General features: G+C 41.9%; 1 protein-coding gene across 1 annotated transcript in view; it reads left to right on the top strand.

Moving 5' to 3' along the window:
• Positions 1-27,166, top strand: part of REEP3 (receptor accessory protein 3) — a 211,547-nt gene that overhangs the window by 153,631 nt on the left and 30,750 nt on the right. The window contains exons 4-5 of the mRNA XM_063961825.1: positions 585-705; positions 6,222-6,335. Of these exons, the coding sequence (XP_063817895.1) occupies positions 585-705; positions 6,222-6,335 (235 nt within the window). The remainder of the gene's footprint in view (positions 1-584; positions 706-6,221; positions 6,336-27,166) is intronic.

The following is a 27,166-nucleotide window of genomic DNA, read 5'->3' on the forward strand; positions in this document are numbered from 1 at the left end:
CTCTTACATAATATCACTCAGCCGCTGTGAACCGTCCACCTCTAAATCAGGCCCTATAATAATATTTATTGAATCCTAGCTGGGTGTGAATGTTGCTTTAATTAAGATGTATTATAGATCTTCATAGCTGCGTAAATGAGAGCCTCTTAACGTACGCTATCATGGCATGATGTGGAAACGCCACATCCTTGATTAGGGTGGTTAAAGCGGGGGACATGTTTGCTAGAAGATACTTAGTAAAAGCTAATTAGATCGTTGCTGATCCCAGTCCTCCATGTGTCTCCCTTATTTCCTTGTTGCTCTCTAAGGAACTTGCCATAGTAGCAGGTTGCAAAATAGTTTCTTTCCATCTGCAATGTTTAGATTTAGTTGTTAATATTTGTATTTTATGTATTTACAGTATATTAGAGCTATGAGATTGCAGTGTAATTTCACATATGCTGTTTCTTAATGTTTTAGTGACCATAAATAAAGGTGATCTCGAATACATCCATACAAAATGTTTTCTGCTTGGTTTACGTGCTCAGTTTATAGATATAAGAGAAATGTGAGTGACTTTGTATTTTTCCTGTTGTTGTTCATAGGTTCCCTTTGTATTATGAGCTGAAGGTTGCTTTTGTTATCTGGTTATTATCACCGTACACTAGAGGAGCCAGCTTGTTGTACAGGAAATTTTTGCATCCTCTCCTCTCTTCAAAAGAAAAGGTAAGCTCTGTTTGGTTTCACATGCATACACGCAGGGTCTGGTTCCCGATTCAGACTTGATCGCTGCTGTCCGTTTATGTATGCAACAAAATGCACAAGCGCGTCACCAAACAGCTACAAGCTGGGGCAAAAGATTGACAGGAAGAGGCTGTTTGTGGGTGCTAACTGGCAGTTTTCTGGGAGTGTCAGGGAAAACGCAGGCATTCCCAAGCGTTTTCTGGGAGGGTGTGTGGCGTCTGCTCCGGACCCGATCAGCACGTTCTTTTTCGGACTGTAGGAGTAAGTCCTGGGCTACGCACAGACTGCACACACTGGAAAAACCATTCCATGGTGAGTAACTTGTGAACGGATTTGCAGCTGTCCACTGACTGAGGGACATTTGTAGCACAGCGTACACTTGCACGGGGCCAATTTACACTCCCTCAAGGGTGGCTACTATCTGATTGCAGGACAGCAAAATTAACAGCACAGCGATCAGGTCTAAATTAGGCCCCTAATTCAGAAATGAATGCAATTGTAAGATGTGCCTGGAAAAAGTATTTTCTACCTTGTTGGAGTTGTCCACAATTGCAAAATGTGACCATTTCTGCATAGTCAAACCCTTCCCCTCCCCCCCCCCCCCCCCCTCCCCCTCCCAATCCACCTCCCAATCCCCTCCTTGCAAGGAACAGGTGTAGATGTGCCAGGAATATGCTAGGAGCATGTGAAAAGCTGAATGATGGTTAACGCTAATAAACTTATGGGAAGCCCTCTCTTGACAAGTAAAATAGTAAACATACATTTTGAAATGCAAGCACTATATTCAGTACACTGTACTCTTGTTTTTAAATAACAGTTGCAACACTTCAAGTTTATTATGTGGCCTGCAGTAGTCCTCTACCGTTCATAACTTCACCAGTGTTTGAGTTACCTGCACACCATGTATTTCCAAACAGGTACAATTGCGCTTGTCCAATGTGCACACTGGTTGCGTCAACAAGCTCTCACTGTACTTTGTCCGCAGCTACAGTACACACAGCCTCTGTCCCATATCAGATGTTTTATATTATGGAATATTTGCACCCCATAATGAGATATATAGGGGATGGGACTGAAGTCTAAACACAGAATGCATTTGTTTCATATATACCTTATACACACAGCCTGAAGATCATTTTATACAATATTATTAATAATTTTGTGCATTAAACAGTTTGTGTATATTGGACCATCAGAAAAGGTATCCGGATGATAGATCTACAATGTCTATATAGACAATCAAAAGTCATCATGACAATTGTTGACGCATGTTTTTTTTGGGGTTTTTCACATGTTTTGCCAACATTTACTTGATTTACTATCCATGTGTGGCGAGTGTACGTGTTTGTACAGATGGTGGTTACATGGCATAGAATATTCAAGATGTGGCCTCAAAAAACATTGCATCAACCTTTTGTACCTGTTGACCTAATGTATGTCGACCGTATGTTGTCGACCTATTGACTGTCTAGCCAGACATTGTAGATCTGTTATACCACACCCATCAGAAAGCAAAGGTGTCACTTTCTCAGTCAGGCTCAAAAAAAGTTCCCTATTTCGGAAAATATTCCATATTACGGAATTTTTAGATGTGTGTAACTCAACCTGTACGTAGATGATCTAGGTTACTACAGAACTATAGTATTGCGTAGTTATGAACTCTTCAGCAGAGCTGGACTGTACACTAGGCAACATAGGCTCCAGTCTACAGTCCAGAAAATGCAGAGAGGACTGGATTACCCCAACCTGTTTTTAGTGTAAAAGGGAGTAGCCAAATAAGTATCTCTTTTAGCACCCTGTGAGGTTTTAATCAGGATCTGCTTGCCAGGTTTAATTTACAGTCATGAAAACATCATTAAGTTAATATCTAATTGAAAAAATGTTTGTTTTATATATATATATATACAGTTGTGCTCATAAGTTTACATACCCTAGCAGAATTTGTGATTTTCTTGCCATTTGTCAGAGAATAGGAATGATAACTCACAAACTTTTCTTTCACTCATGGTTAGTGGTTGGGTGAAGCCATTTATTGTCAAACTACTATGTTTACTCTTTTTAAATCATAATGACAACAGAAATACCCAAATGACTCTGATTAAAAGTTTACATACCCCAGTTCTTAATACCGTGTATTGCCCCCTTTAACATCAATGACAGCTTGAAGTCTTTTGTGGTAGTTGTGGATGAGGCTCTTTATTTTCTCAGATGGTAAAGCTGCCCATTCTTCTTGGCAAAAAGCCTCCAGTTCCTGTAAATTCTTGGGCTGTCTTGCATGAACTGCACGTTTGAGATCTCCCCAGAGTGGCTCAATGATATTGAGGTCAGGAGACTGAGATGGCCACTCCAGAACCTTCACTTTATTCTGCTGTAGCCAATGACCGGTCGACTTGGCCTTGTGTTTTGGATCATTGTCATGTTGGAACGTCCAAGTACGTCCCATGCGCAGCTTCCGGGCTGATGAGTGCAAATTTTCCTCCAGTATTTTCTGATAACATGCTGCATTCATCTTGCCATCAATTTTGGTCAAGTTTCCAGTGCCTTTGTAGCTCACACATCCCCAAAACATCAGCGATCCATCTCCGTGTTTCACAGTAGGAATGGTGTACCTTTTATCATAGGCCTTGTTGACTCCTCTCCATATGTAACGTTTATGGTTGTGGCCAAAAAGTAAAATTTTGGTCTCATCACTCCAAATAACTTTGTCCCAGAAGTTTTGAGGCTTGTCTCTATGCCGTTTGGAGTATTGTAAGCGGGATGCTTTGTGGCATTTGCGTAGTAATGGCTTTCTTCTGGCTACTCGACCATGCAGCCCATTTTTCTTCAAATGCCTCCTTATTGTGCATCTTGAAACCAACCACACCACTTTTTTTCAGAGTCTCCTGTATTTCAGCTGAAGTTATTTATGGATTTTTCTTTGCATCCCGAACAATTTTCCTGGCAGTTGTGGCTGAAATGTTTGTTGGTCTACCTGACCGTGATTTGTTTTCCACAGAATCCCTCATTTTCCACTTCTTAATTAGAGTTTGAACACTGCTGACTGGCATTCTCAATTGCTTGGATATCTTTTTATATCCCTGTCCTGTTTTATACAGTTCAATTACCTTTTCCCGCAGATCCTTTTGACAATTCTTTTGCTTTCCCCATGATTTAGAATCCAGACACGTCAGTACAGCACTGGATGAAAGATGCAAGGGTTTTCAGGAGTCCAGAAACTCACTGACCTTTTATACACACACACTGATTGCAAGCAAACAGATCATAGGTGAGGATGGTTACCTTTAGTAGCCATTCAAACCCGTTTGTGTCAACTTGTGTGCATGTTATCAGGACAAAATCTCCAGGGTATGTAAACTTTTGATCAGGGTCATTTGGGTAGTTTCTGTTTGACAATAAATGAATTCACCCAACCACTAACCATTAGTGAAAGAAAAGTTTGTGAGTTATCATTCATATTCTCTGACAAATGGCCAGAAAATCACAAATTCTGCTAGGGTATGTAAACTTATGAGCAATATATATATATATATATATATATATATTATGTAAACCCCATACCATTTGCCTTCTAAAGTTGGATACACACTAGACGACCTTGGATTGTGGCTAACGCAATGACTGAGACGACGATATGTCTGTTGGCTATGCACACTGAACGATATATTGCGCGACCGCGCAATATATTGTTCAGTGGTCACATCCAGGAGCATGCTGCCGTTAAAGATATGTTTAGATCTGCCTGCACCACCGACTGATCCGAATATGCGAGTAACGACATACGGGAGTGTGCTATAGTGCATACACACTTGACGATGCAGACGATTTGTTAGTCAAATTTGACAAATTGTCCAATAGATCGTCTAGTGTGTAAGTTGTGTACACACTAGATGATTTATTGGATGATATATAGAGTCCGATTTGAACAACAAATCATTAACAAGTTTGTATGCTGGATGTGGCCACTGAACAAAATATCGAGAGGTCGCACAATTTATCGTCCACTGTGTACGGTCAACCGGCATATTGTGCCGTCGACCACAATTCAGGATCGTGGAGTGTGTATCCAGCTTTAGACCTATGCAGTGTATTCTAATTAACATAATACATAAAACATCTTTTATCCTGCAAAAAAAATTTCATTCTCAAATTGAAATACATTTTTTAAGGTTTATATGTTTGCTTTGGCTCGACATTTCACTCCCACTCAACACTGCTCACAGTAACGTTAAAAGACATGGGGCCTAATTCAGATCTGATCGCTAGGCAGCGTTTTCATACAGCCTGCGATCAGTTCTGAACTGCGCATGCATATGCACCGCAATGCGCAGGCACATCGGTCCGCAGCGCGGGGAGCGCCGGGCAGCGACAAGATGGTGCGAGAAAAGTGATCGCACGGGTGATCGCAAGGTGACTGACAGGAAGAGGCCGTTTGTGGGTGGAGAAACGCAGGAGGGACCAGACGTTTGGAGGTAGGGTTTCTGACGTCCGCTCCGGCCCTGATCATTGTACTGGAAGAGTAAGTCCTGGGCTGTGCAGAGACTGCATAAACTTCTGTTTGTGCAGCTCTCCTGCACATGCAATCGCACGCCTGCACAGCGATTTCCCCCTCCCCTGTAGGCGACAAATACCTGATCGCAGGGATGCGAAAAAATGCACCCTAGCGATCAGGTCTGAATTAGGCCCATGGTCACTTAATGTTAAAAACATTTCCCACAGTTTGAAAAAACAATTGCATGAACACAACATGTACCTCTAGCACCTTCTCTACAGCACTTTGGGTTGTTTTTGCAGAGCACTACAACATTTTGTTTTCTGTTGGTCAAGGCCATAGTAACAGTGGATAAATATAAATGTGGATGCGAGAGCTCTTCAAGCTCCCAATCCAATTTGTACGTATTTTCTTCTCTCCAGAAAGCAGCAGAAAAAGCTAATATATCTAGAAAAATGTTGCAAGGGAGAACCCACCAGTAAGTGCATTTATAATCTCATCAACTTGGTATGCATTGCATAATGGGTGCTACTTATTTATATAGAATAATATTATTGAAACCATTTATACAGTACTGTTACTACTCTAGCAGAAAATTCTAATGTCATTTTACAGTATTGCCATATATGTTTCACGATTAGGGCAAAAAATGTAAAAATAAAGAAGTTACTTGACCTCATGGTCCGATTCTGACCACAAAGGATGAGAGAGGCATTGGGAAAATGCGGCCTTGCTTATACGGACTTCCCTTTTCAACTATGAAATATTTATGTAGCACTGAGTCATTTTTATGAATCTTGTAAATGAACCAAATTCAGTAGGAAATTAGGATGTTTTTAAGCGTGAAATAACTGAGAATTCTTATTAACAGAAAGGTCAGTGGAAGGGAGTAATATGATTGCATCTGTGCAGCAGCTGGTAAAGTTTTGCAGCTTTGTGATTGATATTGCAGTAGTACATTCTTAATAATCTTGTGAGTAACGGCAGATGCTCTCTGTTTCCTGAATAGGAGATTGATGACTACATTGTACAAGCCAAGGAGAAAGGTTATGAAACGATGGTGAATTTTGGCAAGCAAGGCTTGAATCTAGCTGCTACTGCTGCTGTGACTGCCGCTGTGAAGGTGAGAGTCCTATTTATTACTTGGTAATGCACAGTTGTAATTATTTCTCTCTGTAAGACGGTGTACATTGTGGCCTAATTGCTAAAGTCTGTTACATTATTTCATTGCTCCTGATTTGTGCAGACTGCTTGGCAAGAGGGAGCAGAAGTAATGTGTGTAAAATCAGATTCCATGTTTCTTATTTCTGAGTTATGACGATGCTAGTTTGTAGGGTTATCTACAGATCTCAAAAGTGGGAAACTGGTGCACAAATGACCTTTTGTGATGTCACCACCGTTCCGCAGTTGTACCCGCATTTACGAGGGCACTAGATGGGGTCTAGTTTTTGCGTCAAAGTATAAAAATGCATTATACAGTGCAAGGAGGTTGTATTTTGATTAGAGATGAGCGGATTCGGTTTTACTCTGTTCTCAAAACGGCATCTTATTGGCTATCCAAAACACGTGACATCCATGAGCCAATAAGATGCCGTTTTGAGAACCGAGTAAAACCGAATCCGCTCATCTCTAATTTTGATGTGACTTTGTACTACTTCAATAAATGGAAACAGAAGTAATTTAATGGATATAAAACTATTTATGTGTGTATATGTATGTGTGTATATGTATGTGTGTATATGTGTATATATATATATAGATAGAAAAACAAGGGGTACCCTTAGGCGCTACGTGGAGCGAAACTGAGCTGCAACTTAGACGAACCCCCTGTTAGGTGGGGCCCTAAGATAACAAACCAACAAACTAGAGTCTAAGTGCGCTAATGGATAGTACTGTATATCATAAATAAACAGATTTAAAAGATTCAACTTTCAGTTTTTTAATACATAAAAGCCACAATAGCATAAAACATCTGTGAGCATATAAACCTCTCTTTACAGAATGTATAGACAATGTATATAAACAGTTTCTGTCAGATGGAAAATTCAAGTGAAACTTGAGATTCGTAGTAAATCTTCCTTAGTAGTATAGAATACAGATGGAATACAGTACTCGAACACAACCCAACGCGTTTCGTCCCTAACTGGGACTTCCTCAGGGGTAATATCTAAATGACAGAATACAGTCACTACACAATCTTTATTAGTGTGCAGTCATACAAATAATAGCTAACATAGCTATACATACCGAGTGCCAGATGTTTTTTACAGATAATCCCAAAATAGTGTAAAAAGCTCACTGAATATAAAAGCAGGCAAAGGACCTGATAAAATGAAAAAGGAGTGGTGTATAAAATATTTTAGGGTCTCAGATAAATGTAGGAACAAAGTAACAAGATGAGGGAGGATGGGGATAATACGTACCAAAATGACTGGGAAAGCAGTTCAATATTATGAAGCCCCCAGTCACACAGAGTCCAGATAACAAATGGACAAATAGGTGACCTAAATTAAGAAAAACAATCCAGAATTTAAATGGACAAAGGTCTTAATGGAAAACTTATCGTTCTTTACGAAAAATAGACCGGGGTCAAAAGTTTATACATACCCAAAAACAATGTGGTTTAAAGTCTATCACTGACTCTATAAACCAGTCCCTGATGAGGGTGAGACCGCTCAGTAGTGGGTCAACCTATAATAATTTATAGATAATATTCAGTTGTTAAATAGATTCCTAAACTACATGCTTAGTTTAAGAGGGTTCCATTCGCATGTTGTGCTCATGGGCCCCACAACTAATAAGTAGAAGCAAAATTAAGACATAAAGATTCCCAAACTGTATCAGCAAATGCTAAGATTGGGGCAAGTGCTTGTTATTTAACAGTAAATATGACTAAAGCATGTATTAACCAAATTAACATATACAGGGTATGCATACAGAAACAGGATATTTAACATTCAGATTCCCAGTAGTATTATGTGAAGGCAAAAAGGTCCAGTAATTACTCACAGCCAAATAGTGTAGTGGTCATCTCAAAGTCCAGAGTGATAGTGAAAGGGCTAAGCCTTAGTGGGTATTTATACTTAATACCCTATGACATCACTTCCTTCCATAATAAAGTGTTAAGGAGAGACAAAAGGTTGTTATACCCTGCAAAGAAATTCCCCAAGATGTGAAGATGTATACTAAATAAATGTGTGACACTGTTTAAGTGGTTAACAGAAAAAATGGAGCTTGAATAGAAGTGTTATAAACTTAAAAGAAAGCCTGTGGAACGCAAAACCGCGATGCGCTCCAGGGGCCGGAAGTCACGTGACCAGGGCCTCCGTGACCGGAAGCGCCTGTGGAACGTAAAACCGCAATGCGCTCCAGAGGCCGGAAGTCACGTGACCGGGGCCTCCGTGACCGGAAGCGCCGACTACCCGCGTGACTTCAAGGGGCCGCACCAGCCAGCAAATAAATATATAAATGCGGCTCTCAATACTTACAAAGCGCGTCTGGTTCGGTGTACGTGGAACGCACACACAGACTGCGCTCCACTGTAACCTAGCAACCATAGTATGGTGCAAGTGATAAAAAACGTGAACAATAAAGAGGTGAATTAAAGATTATGCTTGCTGGCCTTACTTTATTAATCAGGGGAATATTTGTATCAAAACTAAACTAAATAATAAACAATTATTTAAAGAACTTTATATTGATATCGTGCTTAGAAGATAGCGGTAAGGGCTGGATAATACCTAATGCAAATGATCCCTAAGACATCAAAGTGTAAAATTAAATATATGACCTATTTAACTGAGCCAGAATGAGACCTTATGGGATGCCATTCACAAAAATTAGATAACAATAATATCAAATGTAAATAAAGTGAGAAGAAAGCAACAAATAGAAAGGGTCCTGATAACTACCCAATGTAAAAATAGATGATATCTAATTATAAGTGTAAGTGTGGGGACTCATTGTGCCTTCACATTTACATTGTTTAGCTGGGTGATATGCAACATATATAGCAATACTCTTCTTGTATAATACAACTTGTCTGCTCATTGATCTGCGATTATAATATGTTGCAGACTATTATACAAGAAGAGTATTGCTATATATGTTGCATATCACCCAGCTAAACAATGTAAATGTGAAGGCACAATGAGTCCCCACACTTACACTTATAATTAGATATCATCTATTTTTACATTGGGTAGTTATCAGGACCCTTTCTATTTGTTGCTTTCTTCTCACTTTATTTACATCTGATATTATTGTTATCTAATTTTTGTGAATGGCATCCCATAAGGTCTCATTCTGGCTTAGTTAAATAGGTCATATATTTAATTTTACACTTTGATGTCTTAGGGATCATTTGCATTAGGTATTATCCAGCCCTTACCGCTATCTTCTAAGCACGATATCAATATAAAGTTCTTTAAATAATTGTTTATTATTTAGTTTAGTTTTGATACAAATATTCCCCTGATTAATAAAGTAAGGCCAGCAAGCATAATCTTTAATTCACCTCTTTATTGTTCACGTTTTTTATCACTTGCACCATACTATGGTTGCTAGGTTACAGTGGAGCGCAGTCTGTGTGTGCGTTCCACGTACACCGAACCAGACGCGCTTTGTAAGTATTGAGAGCCGCATTTATATATTTATTTGCTGGCTGGTGCGGCCCCTTGAAGTCACGCGGGTAGTCGGCGCTTCCGGTCACGGAGGCCCCGGTCACGTGACTTCCGGCCTCTGGAGCGCATTGCGGTTTTACGTTCCACAGGCGCTTCCGGTCACGGAGGCCCTGGTCACGTGACTTCCGGCCCCTGGAGCGCATCGCGGTTTTGCGTTCCACAGGCTTTCTTTTAAGTTTATAACACTTCTATTCAAGCTCCATTTTTTCTGTTAACCACTTAAACAGTGTCACACATTTATTTAGTATACATCTTCACATCTTGGGGAATTTCTTTGCAGGGTATAACAACCTTTTGTCTCTCCTTAACACTTTATTATGGAAGGAAGTGATGTCATAGGGTATTAAGTATAAATACCCACTAAGGCTTAGCCCTTTCACTATCACTCTGGACTTTGAGATGACCACTACACTATTTGGCTGTGAGTAATTACTGGACCTTTTTGCCTTCACATAACACTACTGGGAATCTGAATGTTAAATATCCTGTTTCTGTATGCATACCCTGTATATGTTAATTTGGTTAATACATGCTTTAGTCATATTTACTGTTAAATAACAAGCACTTGCCCCAATCTTAGCATTTGCTGATACAGTTTGGGAATCTTTATGTCTTAATTTTGCTTCTACTTATTAGTTGTGGGGCCCATGAGCACAACATGCGAATGGAACCCTCTTAAACTAAGCATGTAGTTTAGGAATCTATTTAACAACTGAATATTATCTATAAATTATTATAGGTTGACCCACTACTGAGCGGTCTCACCCTCATCAGGGACTGGTTTATAGAGTCAGTGATAGACTTTAAACCACATTGTTTTTGGGTATGTATAAACTTTTGACCCCGGTCTATTTTTCGTAAAGAACGATAAGTTTTCCATTAAGACCTTTGTCCATTTAAGTTCTGGATTGTTTTTCTTAATTTAGGTCACCTATTTGTCCATTTGTTATCTGGACTCTGTGTGACTGGGGGCTTCATAATATTGAACTGCTTTCCCAGTCATTTTGGTACGTATTATCCCCATCCTCCCTCATCTTGTTACTTTGTTCCTACATTTATCTGAGACCCTAAAATATTTTATACACCACTCCTTTTTCATTTTATCAGGTCCTTTGCCTGCTTTTATATTCAGTGAGCTTTTTACACTATTTTGGGATTATCTGTAAAAAAACATCTGGCACTCGGTATGTATAGCTATGTTAGCTATTATTTGTATGACTGCACACTAATAAAGATTGTGTAGTGACTGTATTCTGTCATTTAGATATTACCCCTGAGGAAGTCCCAGTTAGGGACGAAACGCGTTGGGTTGTGTTCGAGTACTGTATTCCATCTGTATTCTATACTACTAAGGAAGATTTACTACGAATCTCAAGTTTCACTTGAATTTTCCATCTGACAGAAACTGTTTATATACATTGTCTATACATTCTGTAAAGAGATGTTTATATGCTCACAGATGTTTTATGCTATTGTGGCTTTTATGTATTAAAAAACTGAAAGTTGAATCTTTTAAATCTGTTTATTTATGATATACAGTACTATCCATTAGCGCACTTAGACTCTAGTTTGTTGATATATATATATATATATATATATATATATATATATATAAATAAAGACTACGGCGCTTCGGTGCGGCTTTGTGTTGTCTATACCTTAAATTTAAAAATAACCTTTTTGTAAAAATATGATTATAGGATAAAAACACTTCTCAAAATATTAAGTGAGTGGCAGCTTATAATACATAAAAATGTGCTTGGCATGCACACATAAGGATTTAGAGGAATTGGTGAGAATAAGCGCCCAAGAGTGTGAATTATATAACAAGGTGAATATAAATGAAGGTATCAAGGGTGGGTATATTAGAACCAGTTAAAAAAACTTATCTGAAAACCAGAGAAGCTAAATTCAGGCGATGCTTCTTTGATGCTTAATACATGTTGAAAAAAAGAAGAGCGAACATAGTGTGTACTGTTTTTTTTGTACAATATCAAAATATATCACTGGCTATAAAACATTTAGGCTTAATTAGGGAAATAGCATATTCCCAAGTATGCAATCAATATATAGCCTAGGCAGTGTATATATAAAAAATAAATTATTTAATACACAAAATGACATAAAAATGCATAAAAATATGTGAATAGCTGTATATCATGCGTACAGGATAAAAGATTATATCAAGCTTATCTGTCCATAAATAACTGGAATGCATGCGTACAGAATTCAGAGTGATAAATGTCTTATCTGTCCATAAGAGGAAATGTCAGCAGGTAGTCCCAACGCGTTTCGTCCGTCATCAGCAGGACTTCATCAAGGGAATACATATATATATATATATATATATATATATATTATTTATTTATATATATATATATATATATATATATATATATATATATATATATATATATTATTTATGCAACACTGATTTTGCCACATTCAATGTGAATGGAAGCCATTTAGAGGCGGGCTTGACACACCCCAGGTATCCCTCTTGTCTGTGGAGCCACGTTCTGCGTGAACCAGCACTGATGTGTCACACATGGTGTGCTCAGGAGAAGGCTTGGCGTATGCAGCTGCAGAGAGCAATGTACTGACAGTCCTCTAATTGATGCTCCAGAATGCCCGACATACAGGACCCCCCTCTGATCTAGTGGGCTCGGCTGTGGTGCAGAAATACCAAAAGGGGAATGGATGTATTTAGAGTAGTGATGAGCGGATTCGGTTTTACTCGGTTTTACTCTGTTCTCAATACGGCATCTTATTGGCTATCCAAAACACGTGACATCCGTGAGCCAATAAGATGCCGTTTTGAGAACCGAGTAAAACTGAATCCGCTTATCACTAATTTAGAGGGGGTTAGGTATGCGTGACCGCCGCTGGGGATCCCGTCAGTCAGTATACCGACAGCGGGATTCGCTGGTGGTATGCCGGATGGGGGGGCGGACAAGCGTTACAAGCCCCTTTACAGGCTCGCTGCGCTCACTACGCTACGGACTTAATAGTGAGCTGCACTCGCCACAGCTTCTATTCCAACACGAGTGGGAATAGTCCCTGCTAGTTGTCATGCTGACTTTCAGGATTTGGAGGGAGGCGGGACCTAGCAGTCGGTGATGTGACTCGCCAGTCACATAACTACATCCCTTTTGGAGGTACAGCATTGTGGTGGAGCAAGGGTTAATAATAAGGGTAGGGTTAGTGATGGTGTATGGGATGACTGTTTACTGTTGGATGTTGATAATGCAGAATGGAATGGTACTGTTTTATCAGTGGTGGAGTTGTTGTTTTATTAATTACTGAGGATGGGAGTTAATGATAACTGTAGATCGGAAAGTAGTAGTTATGGTTCTGATGATAAAGGGTAGATGGTGAGAGCAGGGCGGTTAGGATGAGGTGAGAGGGACAGGATGGCAGTAGTTAAGAAGGTCATGTTAACTGATCAAACATAGATTTTACTGAACATTGAGATGAGCCTGTAGTATAGACCTTACCCCCAAACCCCCCCCCCCCCCCTCCCCCGTATTATTTTCAGGTACAGTTCCCTTATGTAATACTGGAAATGAAAATGTCTCCACTCTCCATATTCAGGTATGGGTCATTGGGTCGACAGTCATTAGGGTCATTAGGTCGACATGTACTAGGTCAAAAGGTCGACATGAGTTTCTTTACTTTTTTGGTGTCGTTTTCTTCGTATAGTGACGGGGAACCCCAATTAGTGCACTGCTGGGGTCATTCCGAGTTGATCGCTCACTAGCTAGTTATAGCAGCCGTGCAAACGCTATGTCGCCGCACACTGGGGAGTGTATTTTAGCTTAGCAGAAGTGCGAACGCTTGTGCAGCTGAGCTCTACAAAAACAGTTTGTGCAGTTTCAGAGTAGCTCTGAACCTACTCAGCACTTGCGATCACTTCAGCCTATTGGTGTCCGGATTTGACGTCATACACCCGCCCAGCGAACACCCAGCCACACCTGTGTTTTTTCAGACACGTCTGCATTTTTGAAAACACTCCCTGAAAACGGTCAGTTGACACCCAGAAACGCCCTCTTCCTGTCAATCTTTTTGCGGCCGCCAGTGCGAAAGGAAAACTCTGCTAGAACCTGAGCACAACCACAAAGAGCTTTGTACCCGTACGTCGCACGTGCGCATTGCGGGGCGTATGCATGCGCAGAAATGCCGTTTTCTCTTACGTCCTAGAGGATGCTGGGGACTCCGTAAGGACCATGGGGTATAGACGGGCTCCGCAGGAGGCATGGACACTCTAAGACTTTAGATGGGTGTGAACTGGCTCCTCCCTCTATGCCCCTTCTCCAGACCTCAGTTAGATCCTGTGCCCAGAGGGAGACTGGATGCACTGCATCCAGCGAACACCCAGTCGACCTGAGTGGTGTCGACCTAATGACCATACCCCCCATATTCATGCATTCATGGTTCATCGGGCTGACGCAGAGTTGGAGCTGTGCCAGTTAGCGTAGCGTATGTTAGATTGCTCTGTGCTTGCCCAGAGACCAGCTGCACACCTATCTGCCTATGCAGATGTGTGATTCTGGCAGTAATGCCGTATTGTAGAAGAAGGGGGACTACCACAGAGGGAGTGTATAGTTAGGGCATGTATGCAAACACAGACTGACTCTCAGTGGCAGCCGTATAATTTGCCAGTGTGGTGGGCAATGATGATGATTTCTAGCACCAGTGAATTGCTGCTGATTGTGAGTGTACCTCTGATGCCGAAAGGTGCTTTCTTCTTTTGACTTGCTCCTGCATATATTGGGTCTGATTCCGAGCTGCACGCAACACTGTATTGTGTTTGAGCATACTTCCAGCAACTATGGGCTGTTCAGAGTCTTACGCATCTTAGCCAGATCTCCACGTGCTATAACTGTCTGCGTGTCATGGGCCTGTAGTCAGCATTGTGGGCAGAACTCGCTCGCTCTCGCATCAGGTATAGGGTCGAGAGCAAGTGCGTGCTGGAAGCTACCGCTGCAAGTGGATGTGTACAGGCGATGCAGCCACATAGATGTACATCTACATTTACTTCTGAGCACATAATGCGACCCTTGTGTGCCCTGATACATGACCCTGTGGGTCTGGTTCAGAGCCGCACGCAATTCCCCCTAAAAACTCCTATTGCACATGGGCATGATTAAATTCTAAGAGAGTTGAATAGCGCTGGGAATTACCTCCCAGGGCTATTCAATACAGCGCCCTGTGACACCCCGGAGGGGTGCGAGCAGAAATCCAACAAAAGTGCCGGCGCAATGCTGATTTCTGCCTTTATCACAGTGGAAACAGCATTGTGCCAGGCACTGTTGGTTCTTCTGACAAAACACCCTGTTTAGTCTTAGAGAATGGGCATTCTCCGACTTACCATTGCGCTGTATTGAGTAGCCACTGGAGCCAATTCCCGGCGCTATTCAACTCTCTTAGAATTGAATCGAGCCCATGTAGTGTGTACGCATTAAGGCACTGTAATAGAAATGCACAGTGTCACTGTAATAGAGATGCACAGTGTCAAGTGATGGGTTTTCCATGGCAGTGACTGGGAGGTAGGTGACCATTCGGGACTCTGCTAAAGCAATGGAATTGCTGCCCCCAAACCACTCATTTTTGTATTGCAGTGTTACAGGTGACCTCTAACAGAGCACGAGAAAAGGACATCTGTACGTTTTGTAGAAGTAAAAATATGTTGGTTTCGAATCTGTAACAATATTGGAAGGATTCCTTAATAAATAGTTTTTCTCTCTGTCTCTTCCCATTTGCTGTCCTTGGCTAGTATTGTCACACTTCTGTAAGAATACAGAATTCTCTCCACTGTTCTCCTTCAATCAAGTGCAGGTAAATAGCCTACAGTTCCAAGCATGAAATATCCATTTACATAAGCATGGCATAACATGGTTTAACAGAATTCAAGGTAGCATACTAAAAATACAAAATAAAAAATGGTTATATTCTGGGTGTGGGTCCTACTAGCAGAAGATTTACCTAATTCATGGGTATATTTTTCCATTAGATTATAAACAATGTAACCTAAATGAAGAAACTAGTGGTTGCTTTAAACTTTGTAGCATTTCCTATCTTCAAAAGTTGTAGAAGTTATGCAGAATAGCACTGGCCACTGTAATCTTGATTTCAAACTATTTCCACCAGAATTATAATATTTTACATGTAGGGGTATAAGTTATACATTGTTGCAGAATATTACCTTTTTTGGCTCCATTATTTCACTTCCAAATTTTGAGAGTCTACCCAGATTCTTGTAAGAGCAGTGCACCCTCTTGCATTATGCCACTTCTGTAGTGCAATTTGTTGTGGGAGCGCTATGAATCGCTCAGCCATGTGATGCCATGAATCTTGCCATTGTGCCAAATGGGCGGGTTGGCTCTATGCCCCCTTTACTTGAAACTTGTATCAAAGGGGACTTAAAATAAATAAATTGGCAAGCATGGTATTTGGGGTACCTCATGCCTCAGTGATATCACTTTATTCCCAGTGCTTTAATTAGCTTTTTTTTTTATTTTATTTTTTATTTGTTGCATAATTCGTACTCCTCTGATGTGTTTTGCCTTTTTGATTTTTAAAATCATCCTCAAAGATCACCAAATCATATACGGCTTCAAGAGGGCCAATGCTGCAAACGAGGTAGCAAGATGTGGAGGTGATAAATTACTATTGGTGTCTCCACAAGAGACGTTGCACCTCATGTAGCCTGTTAAATACGAAATGAAGTCACCTTGTAATTGGAAAATTACTCATTTGTTTGCAAATTACAGAAATTGGGCTCTAAATGTCAGGTGGCAGGCTGTTATTTTCTACCTCACCCACTGATGCTTAATTAATTGAAAATAATCACAAGAGACTGATTTAGAAATAAAAAAAAATTAACGATGGTGGCTGCTATTTTCCAGCTAACGGTTTGAACATTGGTTTGTTAGCAAGCTGTAATTAAAACCTCAATAATCCTCATCCATTATGTTTCCTTTGCTAGTAGCAATGTACAGTCCTGTTTTGTTTTTTCTTTCTTTTTACCCACCCCCATCATGCTGTCCTCCTAGTCAGATATTGAAACATGGTGACTGTATAGGCGCGTTTCAGTTTTTGCAGTATGAAGTATTAAACTAGTGATATTCAGTACATTCCTACAGCTTGGTATTTTATTTGTTCAGTTAGTGTGCAGTGTTAATTTGCTTTACTACAGATTTTATGGTATATAGTATCGTAATCCAAAAAGTATATGAGTAAATAATCCTTCTGGATTGTAAACCCTCCCATGATAAAATAACTGGCTAGCTATGTTTGATGGATGTCTCAGACCGGAATCATATGGCGGAAGTCGGAATCCTGACAGAATGCCAAGAGCGGCATCCTGACCCTGTCCCATCTCAGGTTGTGTATTGTAAGCACACACTTTAATTCTATTCACATACCAACTGCATGTCGCTAGCGGTTTCTCTCTGCATCCCATCAATGGGATGCCGGCGTTTATTTGACCGATGCCAGGATCCCTACACCACTCAAAAGACCGGTGCCGGAACACTGACAGCCAGTTTCCCAAAGGTAAGTATTTGAGTTGGGGTCAGGGCCTGTGAAAGGGGGAGGGTTAGGTACTGGGTGTGGGTGAGGGAGGGGGGGGTTAGCCCTAGCTTCCACACCCGCAGGGTTATGGAAGGGCAAAAATACTTACCCCCTCCAGTGTCAGGATGCAGCTGTCAGTCATGTGACTGCTGGCATCCCGACCACCCGCCGCTATGGGTCCGAAGTATACAATGTTTTTCTCCAATACTTGGTAATGTGTTTTTCATGTCAGTATTTTGCTGTCATGGAGCCTTATCCATCAGCAAACATGACACATTTTCATAAAACCCACTATTATAGAACAATGTTTTCAGCATGAACACACAAATGGGCTGTAAATTCAAAATTCATGCATTTTTATTATACTGTCCTAGGCACAAATAGTCTACCCCTGCTCCTCCCTGCTTATTGCACAGGACTCCAAGTGAGATGCCCAGCTGAAGGAAGTGGTGCCCCCCAGTATGGGCAAACCCACCTATGGTTGATCAGCTGACCTTGCAACTGCAGTATGTTTTCTAGTCTAGATTTATGATTTCAGTGGATGTGTTAACTATCCATATACTGAGGCTGTTGAAGGAACACGAATAATAAAATCCAGTGTGCTGTAACAAAGTGCTACTTGATAATATTCACAAGTATATATAAAATGTTACATTACATTAATGGGTCTAAAGATGATTAACTATGGATTTACATTTGCTTAAAATTATTTCTTAAACATTAAAGTAAATTAAATTAGTTGTCAAGAAGATACCTTGCAGCAGTTGATCCAAGAGGTTAGCGCTGTGACAGTGTGATAACTAGATGTTATGATTACTATTTATTATTATAGCATTTTTTACTAGTCTGTTCTGTTGTGCTTTGTTGTATCTGCTGTAGTTTGAGTAGTAGTCACTTATAACTCTAGGCTGAGCTAGAGTTTCTGTAAGACCTGCTGCTCATCATAACGTGTCCACATAAACCTGTATTTGGGGCTTTTCAGTTTTTTTTTGGTCCATATTATATGCAAGTTAAGAAAATGGTAAGAATCAATGAAGGGGTTTGAAAGATTTGGGCTCCTCCCTAGTGACAATATCCAAATAAGCCCCCTCCATCTCAAGAGTTAGTTATTTTAGGTTCCTGCACATGATTAATGTCATGAATACTTACTATGTACTAAAATGTCTTAAATATTCCATAGGAATTTAAAAAAAGCGCATTTCTGTAAGATCTGGTAACCACTGGCATGCTCTGCATTGTGCACTAACTTATCTGCCCAAGCCCACCAGATCAGCCCATAAATGGCCACTTTTGGGCAAAACCGCACACCTTTGAGGTACATGGACAGTTGGGAGACGAGCACCCTGCACTTTATTGCATAGTTCTGTGTAATTATTTGTTGCTGTACAGATGTGTCCTCTTACATCCTTGCTGCAGTCATGGTTAACAGCCCTTCAAGTCATGCCATGACGTGTCAGGACTTTGTAACGCCAAGCATCTTTTTTTTGCGATTTAATGACTCACAAGCAGCTTCTGCTGATTAAAATGATATGCGCCATGCTTATATTCTGTGTGTAATTGCAGCTGTATCTGCATACGAAATGCCACGTTAGTAGTGTTTTCCAGGAAAACATTGAAGCATAGCATTATGTATGCAAATACAGTCGCAGTCACACACACGCAGAATGTGGGCATACTGCATATCATTTTAATCAGCAGAAGCTGCTCGTGCGTCCTATTACATTACATTGCATCTAGAAATCGAAAAAATAAAATGATCTGTGCTACTGGGTCACACGGCACTCGCGCGTTATGTGTAACGCGACTTGTAGCGCACAGAGCGAAGATGTAAGAGGACATATCTGTAAATTATCAAGCTTTTCCCCTACAGCCATGGGCAAAAGTGTTGAGAATGACTCAAATATTAATTTCACAAAGTCTGCTACCTCTGTTTTATGATGGCAATTTGCACATACTCCAGAATGTCATGAGGAGTGATCAGATGAATTGGAATTAATTAGTCCCTCTTCAGTGATCGCGCTGAGCCCCCCAAAAAAGTGGGTCCCAGGGACCCCTCACTTTTAAAAATTGTGGTCCTACCTGTCCTCTTCTGGGTTCCATCGGAATGAAGGTTCTTATTAATCTTATTAATGATTAAAATATAAAAACACAGACTTGATTTGGACACTACTAAAGTGCTGCAAGGGGGGAGGATGGGGTGACAATGCTGCTGGGCTGTGTAGCATACAGGACACTACACAAGAGCTGTAACTAGACATTTTGGTTCCCTTTGGCAGACACTGCATTGGTCCTCCACCACCCATAATCCAAAGCTTGGACAGTGCATGACGAAGATGCGCAGCAAAAATGTAGGGTCATGGCTTCGTGGAGAAGGGGCGTGGCCACATCATGTTACAAATTCACATTACACCACACAGTAGTACCGTTTATAAACATTGCACCAGGTAGAGCACGTTATACACTTTGCGCCAGGTAGAGCACGTTATACACTTTGCGCCAGGTAGAGCACGTTATACACTTTGCGCCAGGTAGAGCACGTTATACACTTTGCTCCAGGTAGAGCACGTTATACACTTTGCGCCAGGTAGAGCACGTTATACACTTTACGCCAGGTAGAGCACGTTATACACTTTGCGCCAGGTAGAGCACGTTATACACTTTGCGCCAGCTAGAGCACGTTATACACTTTTCTCCAGGTAGAGCTCGTTATACACTTTGCTCCAGGTAGAGCTCGTTATACACTTTGCTCCAGGTAGAGCTCGTTATACACTTTGCTCCAGGTAGAGCTCGTTATACACTTTGCGCCAGGTAGAGCACGTTATACACTTTGCGCCAGGTAGAGCACGTTATACACTTTGCGCCAGGTAGAGCACGTTATACACTTTGCGCCAGCTAGAGCACGTTATACACTTTGCGCCAGCTAGAGCACGTTATACACTTTGCGCCAGCTAGAGCACGTTATACACTTTGCGCCAGCTAGAGCACGTTATACACTTTGCGCCAGCTAGAGCACGTTATACACTTTGCGCCAGGTAGAGCACGTTATACACTTTGCGCCAGGTAGAGCACGTTATACACTTTGCGCCAGGTAGAGCACGTTATACACTTTGCGCCAGGTAGAGCACGTTATACACTTTGCGCCAGGTAGAGCACGTTATACACTTTGCGCCAGGTAGAGCACGTTATACACTTTGCGCCAGGTAGAGCACGTTATACACTTTTCTCCAGGTAGAGCTCGTTATACACTTTGCTCCAGGTAGAGCTCGTTATACACTTTGCTCCAGGTAGAGCTCGTTATACACTTTGCTCCAGGTAGAGCACGTTATACACTTTGCGCCAGGTAGAGCACGTTATACACTTTGCGCCAGGTAGAGCACGTTATACACTTTTCTCCAGGTAGAGCTCGTTATACACTTTTCTCCAGGTAGAGCTCGTTATACACTTTTCTCCAGGTAGAGCTCGTTATACACTTTGCTCCAGGTAGAGCTCGTTATACACTTTGCTCCAGGTAGAGCTCGTTATACACTTTGCTCCAGGTAGAGCTCGTTATACACTTTGCTCCAGGTAGAGCTCGTTATACACTTTGCTCCAGGTAGAGCTCGTTATACACTTTGCTCCAGGTAGAGCTCGTTATACACTTTGCTCCAGGTAGAGCACGTTATACACTTTGCGCCAGGTAGAGCTCGTTATACACTTTGCGCCAGCTAGAGCACGTTATACACTTTGCGCCAGCTAGAGCACGTTATACACTTTGCGCCAGCTAGAGCACGTTATACACTTTGCGCCAGCTAGAGCACGTTATACACTTTGCGCCAGCTAGAGCACGTTATACACTTTGCGCCAGCTAGAGCACGTTATACACTTTGCGCCAGCTAGAGCACGTTATACACTTTGCGCCAGGTAGAGCACGTTATACACTTTGCGCCAGCTAGAGCACGTTATACACTTTGCGCCAGCTAGAGCACGTTATACACTTTGCGCCAGCTAGAGCACGTTATACACTTTGCGCCAGCTAGAGCACGTTATACACTTTGCGCCAGGTAGAGCACGTTATACACTTTGCGCCAGGTAGAGCACGTTATACACTTTGCGCCAGGTAGAGCACGTTATACACTTTGCGCCAGGTAGAGCACGTTATACACTTTGCGCCAGGTAGAGCACGTTATACACTTTGCGCCAGGTAGAGCACGTTATACACTTTTCTCCAGGTAGAGCTCGTTATACACTTTGCTCCAGGTAGAGCTCGTTATACACTTTTCTCCAGGTAGAGCACGTTATACACTTTGCGCCAGGTAGAGCTCGTTATACACTTTGCGCCAGGTAGAGCTCGTTATACACTTTGCGCCAGGTAGAGCACGTTATACACTTTGCGCCAGGTAGAGCACGTTATACACTTTGCGCCAGCTAGAGCACGTTATACACTTTGCGCCAGCTAGAGCACGTTATACACTTTGCGCCAGCTAGAGCACGTTATACACTTTGCGCCAGCTAGAGCACGTTATACACTTTGCGCCAGCTAGAGCACGTTATACACTTTGCCCCAGCTAGAGCACGTTATACACTTTGCGCCAGCTAGAGCACGTTATACACTTTGCGCCAGGTAGAGCACGTTATACACTTTGCGCCAGGTAGAGCACGTTATACACTTTGCGCCAGCTAGAGCACGTTATACACTTTGCGCCAGCTAGAGCACGTTATACACTTTGCGCCAGCTAGAGCACGTTATACACTTTGCACCAGGTACAGAACTTAGCAATTATATGATTAAAAAACAGGACAATAAATTATTCTAAACACATTATTAAATAATACATTTTATATATGTAATGGGTTTATGGCGCTGCTATGATAGGAGCCAGGACTGGATTTAGGCACTACAAAAGTGTTGCTCAGGGAGAGGGGGTGAGCGTGAAGGTGACAATGCTGCTGGGCTGTTATCATAGTGGAGGTATGCGTTGAAGATCCCGGCAGCCGTAATACTGATGCCGGCATCCCGAGGAGATCAGGATCCTGATTACGATATCCCGATAGTCCAGGTCCTGAAGGTAAGTATGCACTGCCACCACAGGTTTAGCGTGTGGGAGGGGGGGTTAGGTTTAGGTACACTCAGGGGGGTCTTAGGGAGGTTTAGGGTCAGGCTACAGAGAGTGGGGGTGTAGGGTTAGGCACTAAGGGGGTCGGGTTGGGTTTAGACTGTGGGTAAGGGGGGGTTTAGACACTACTGGGGGGAGGTTAGGGTTAGGCTGTGAGTGGGAGGGGAAGGAGAAGGAGGTTGGGGTACTCTCTGCACACCTTGTCAGCAGCGCTGCGATTGGGAAGCCGGTGTGTTTTCTCATTTCTAGCCTTACATCATGTATCCCTGGCACAGCTCACTTGTATAAGTGCTTTTGACCGAAGCAGATATTTTATGCAGCTTGACATGATGATCCCAGAAGTAGCAGGTGCACCACAGGTACCAGCAGTGCCTGCACAATATATTCATGTTGTATTCTTGTAGATCCTTAGCTTGGTCTAGTTGTGAATGGTGCTGGGAATATCGGAGCAAACTTACTGTAGTGGATGGCTGAAACAACCACTTGGTCGGGCTAGAAGCCCATAACACTCCCAGAAGATACACAAGGAATGCAAGGAAAGCAACCACCCAAGTTCAGCCACCCGCTCCTAGGCACTCAACACCCGCCCGCAGCACAGCGTAAAGCAGCTGCAGAGCCGTCTTCACTCTCTACCCCACCCCCGTATGAAGCCGCTGCATGTGACCAAGAGGGGGAGGGGGCACCGCCAGAGGACTGGTAGTGGTAAGGCTCCACCTCCTCTTTTTACAGACAGGAAGTGCAGTCAAATTGACAAACATGAATTGGCTGTAGTGGAGCGCGTCCCCAGGGACCCACACATTTTTGAAAAGTGAGTCCCCGGCCCTCAAATCTGGGTAAAATACGTGCTATAGCGCATATTTATGAACACTGCCTCTTTGCCATGACAATGAATGTAATCCCAAAAACATTGCCACTGCTTTTCAGCTCTGCCACAAAAGGTCCAGGTGACATCATGTCAGTGATTCTCTCGTTAACACAGGTGAGAGTGTTGACGAGGACAAGGCTAGAGATCACTCTGTCATGCTGATTGATTTAGAATAACAGACTGGAAGCTTTAAAAAGAGGGTGGTTCTTGAATTCATTGTTCTTCCTCTGTTAACCATGGTTACTTACAAGAAAACACGTGCAGTCATCATTGCTATGCACAAAAAGGGCTTCACAGGCAAGAATATTACTGCTATTAAGATTGCACCTAAATCAATCATTTATCGGATCAGCAAGAACTTGAAGGACAGAGGGCACCCACAGAACGTCCAGCAATCACCAAGACCGTCTCCTAAAGTTGATTCAGCTGCTGGATAGGAGCACCACAAGTGCAGAGCTTGCTTAGGAATGGCAGCAGCCAGGTGCAAGTGCCTCTGCACGCACAGTGAGTCGAAGACTTTAGGAGGATGGCTTGGTGTCAAGAAGGGCAGCTAAGAAGCCACTTCTCTCCAGGAAAAACATCAGGGACAGACTGATATTCTGCAAAGGGTAAAGGGATTGGACTGCTGAGAACTGGGCTAAAGTAATTTTCCCTTAATCCCCTTTCAGATTGTTTGGGGTATCCGGAAAAATGCTTGTCCGGAGAAAGAAAGGTGAGTGCTACCATCAGTCCTGTGTCATGCCAACAGTAAAGCATCTCGAGACCATTTATGTGTGAGGTTGCTTCTCAGCCAATTGAATGGGCTCACTCACAATTTTGCCTAATAACACATCCATGAATGGTACCAAAACATCCTCCAAGAGCAACTTCTCCCAACTATCCAAGAACAGTTTGGTGACGAACAATGCATTTTCCAGCATGACGGAGCACCTTCCCATAAGGCAAAAAGGATAACTAAGTGGCTCTGGGAATAAAACCTCAAAATTTTGGGTCCATGGCCAGCAAACTCCCCAGACCTTAATCCCATTGAGAATTCTGACAAACTCCAAGCATTGATTGGGCAACAATGAGTGGCCATCAGTCAGTATGTGACCCAGACGTTGATTGACAACATGCAGGGTGAATTGCAGAGGTTAAGAAAAAGAAGGGTCAACACTGCAAATATTGACACTTTGCAAAAACTTAATGTATTTGTCAGTAAAGTGAAGCAGCAGACTTTGTGAAAACCAATACTTGTGTCATTCTCAAAACTTTTGGCCATGGCTGTACTGCAAATACAGAACATTATAATGGGTTCACACTCTATTTAGGGTGGTATGCCATGCACATATTGCAAGCACAAACTTATAAATTATATTACTCTATGAGCAATGCTTATAGCAGGACCCTATTTCTCAAGGCTCTTGGAACGCTCAATGCTTTGTACTGCATTCTTTTGTATTTTATTTGGCTTTTTTTTATGTCCCTTTATGACCTCATAGATATATTTGAAAACAGTGTTAATACAGTTCTGCACAAATTTGATGCATAATTCGCCAATAACAGCCATGAATTCTGTAAGTGTACCAGCAACTACTACAGTAGGTTCTTGAAATCGGGAAAGTGATGTACTTCAAATTTGGAGAGACAGGGTTTCTTTCATGTTGATGTTGATGTTCCATCATATATACGTTCTGTGAACACAGCTCTGTGTGTAGCTTTGTCTCTCATCCAAACACAGCTGCCTTGGCCTGGAAACGCCAGCAAAGGCACCTCATCTCGCCCCATCTTACCCTGGACTGTGGATTTTTGGATGCAGCCCTATGGGGCTGTGAGTAGATTAAATTGGCGAGTATGGTGCTATCGTAAGTGCCGCTATGCACGCAGTTAATCGTCACTAATGGAATTGACCCCCTAAGATTGTGTACAGTAGTAGTTTTTATATTGGTACATTCATTAGCTTTTATGAAATAACTTGCAATCCTATATAAAAGTAATGGTGATCACACTGTGAATATGCTATAATTTAACATTACTTAGGTAACAAATTAATATTTGTAGATACAAGCTGGAATCTGGCACTCTTAGTTGAATAATTCTCTAAGTAGACCTGAAAGCTAATGGAAAACAAAACGCCTGCCCTCCATGACCCTTTCAAGTTCTGCTTTTTCAAACATTCTGTACAATTTTGTGAAAGACAAACATACCCCATTCCCTTAGGTTATTTAGCATCAATTAAATGTATTTTATAGATTTTTCTCTTGATACATCTGCTTCTGTCACTGTATGTACTGTGGCGTGTTGCTGAGTTTTGAGTGCTGTCAAGAATGCAAATGAATAATTTAACTTAATTTGTTTGTGCTCTGTTCCATGTACGATCACATAGTTCATTCAAGAACACCGAGACAAACAAGAAAAAACATGAAAGTGATAAACTTGGCTGAGCGTAAAGTGCTCATGATATATATTATAAAGAAAGTTAGTGTCTACCTAATTCAGACATGAATACTTTAACAATGGATATTGCACTGCAAACATATAAATGCAAATCTATAATGAAACTAATTGGGTTATCTTATTACCAGCGGTAATTTACCGCAATGGGCTATTAAATTTATATCCCTTTTTACCATGCGGTAAATGGTCCTGTATCGCACGGAAACACAAAGGTTCCGCAAAAAGCCACGGACCTGTGTGTTTCCGCGGCAGTGATCATGGCTTTTGAGAAGACTTATCGGGGCCGGAAAGGTGGCAATGCCCGGGGCTAATAGAACAGCCTCGGGCGCGCTAATTATTAGCAGTTTTTAACCCCAGCTACTGTAATTGCATACCGGTATTAGTCATTTCAATGTTTACAGGCCTAAATCTTATGTTTATGTAGTGTGTTTCATGCTTTATCTTTGCACTGAAGTTTGTGTATTCTCTCTTTTTTTATTTTTGTACTGTAAGCTTGTGCTTCTGTTTGTCTTGATCCATCATGCTAAAGAACTGCAAATGCTAGTGAACACTAGCCTTTCGACCTTCGGACATTTAGGGGGGGGGGTGTTATGTAATATGTTCTGTGATTGCTTAGCCAGCATGAAATCAGCAAATTTTGTCAAAAAAATGTAAAGTGGCAGTTAAAAGACAAAACCCACCATATAACTGGTTGCCGCTTTAAATTTGGCGACAAACTCACTGAAATCCTGCCAATTTCCATAATCTCTAAACTTTATTATGTAAAAAAACACACATACTTAAACATATTGTAAATAGGAAGCTTCTGAATAACAGTGGCAACAACCACCATAATTAAAATGTGGGTTAACTGAATCGGGATCAGTCTGGTTAAAAAAAAAAAATTCTGAACATCCAATCAAGACGTGGTCATTAGCCAGACGTTGTTGCATCGGCTTATTGGCAGAAAGTTCAGTTGTGACAAATGTCTATATCATAGGTTCCCAAACTCCTCAAGGCACAGCAGCGATGCCTTTGCACTTCAAGAGTAGCTCCCGACCAGCGCAGCTTTAGCATGCTGGCTGGGAGCTACTCGTCTCTTAACGGCCCGCAGCGGCTGCGTGTGACGTCACGCAGCCGCTGCAGCCCGCTCCCCCGTTCGGTCCGGCCGCGCCTGCATCGGCCGGACCGCGCCCACGAAACGGCGGGCAAACGCCGCCGTTCCGCCCCCTCCACGCCCAGCAACCGCCTCTGCCTGACAGTAGCGGTCCGACGGCCTTTGGCCGACTGGCATGCGCCGGCGCACTGCGGCATCGGCACATGC

Source organism: Pseudophryne corroboree, chromosome 3, assembly GCF_028390025.1.
Source record: "Pseudophryne corroboree isolate aPseCor3 chromosome 3, aPseCor3.hap2, whole genome shotgun sequence".
Lineage (NCBI taxonomy): Eukaryota > Metazoa > Chordata > Amphibia > Anura > Myobatrachidae > Pseudophryne > Pseudophryne corroboree.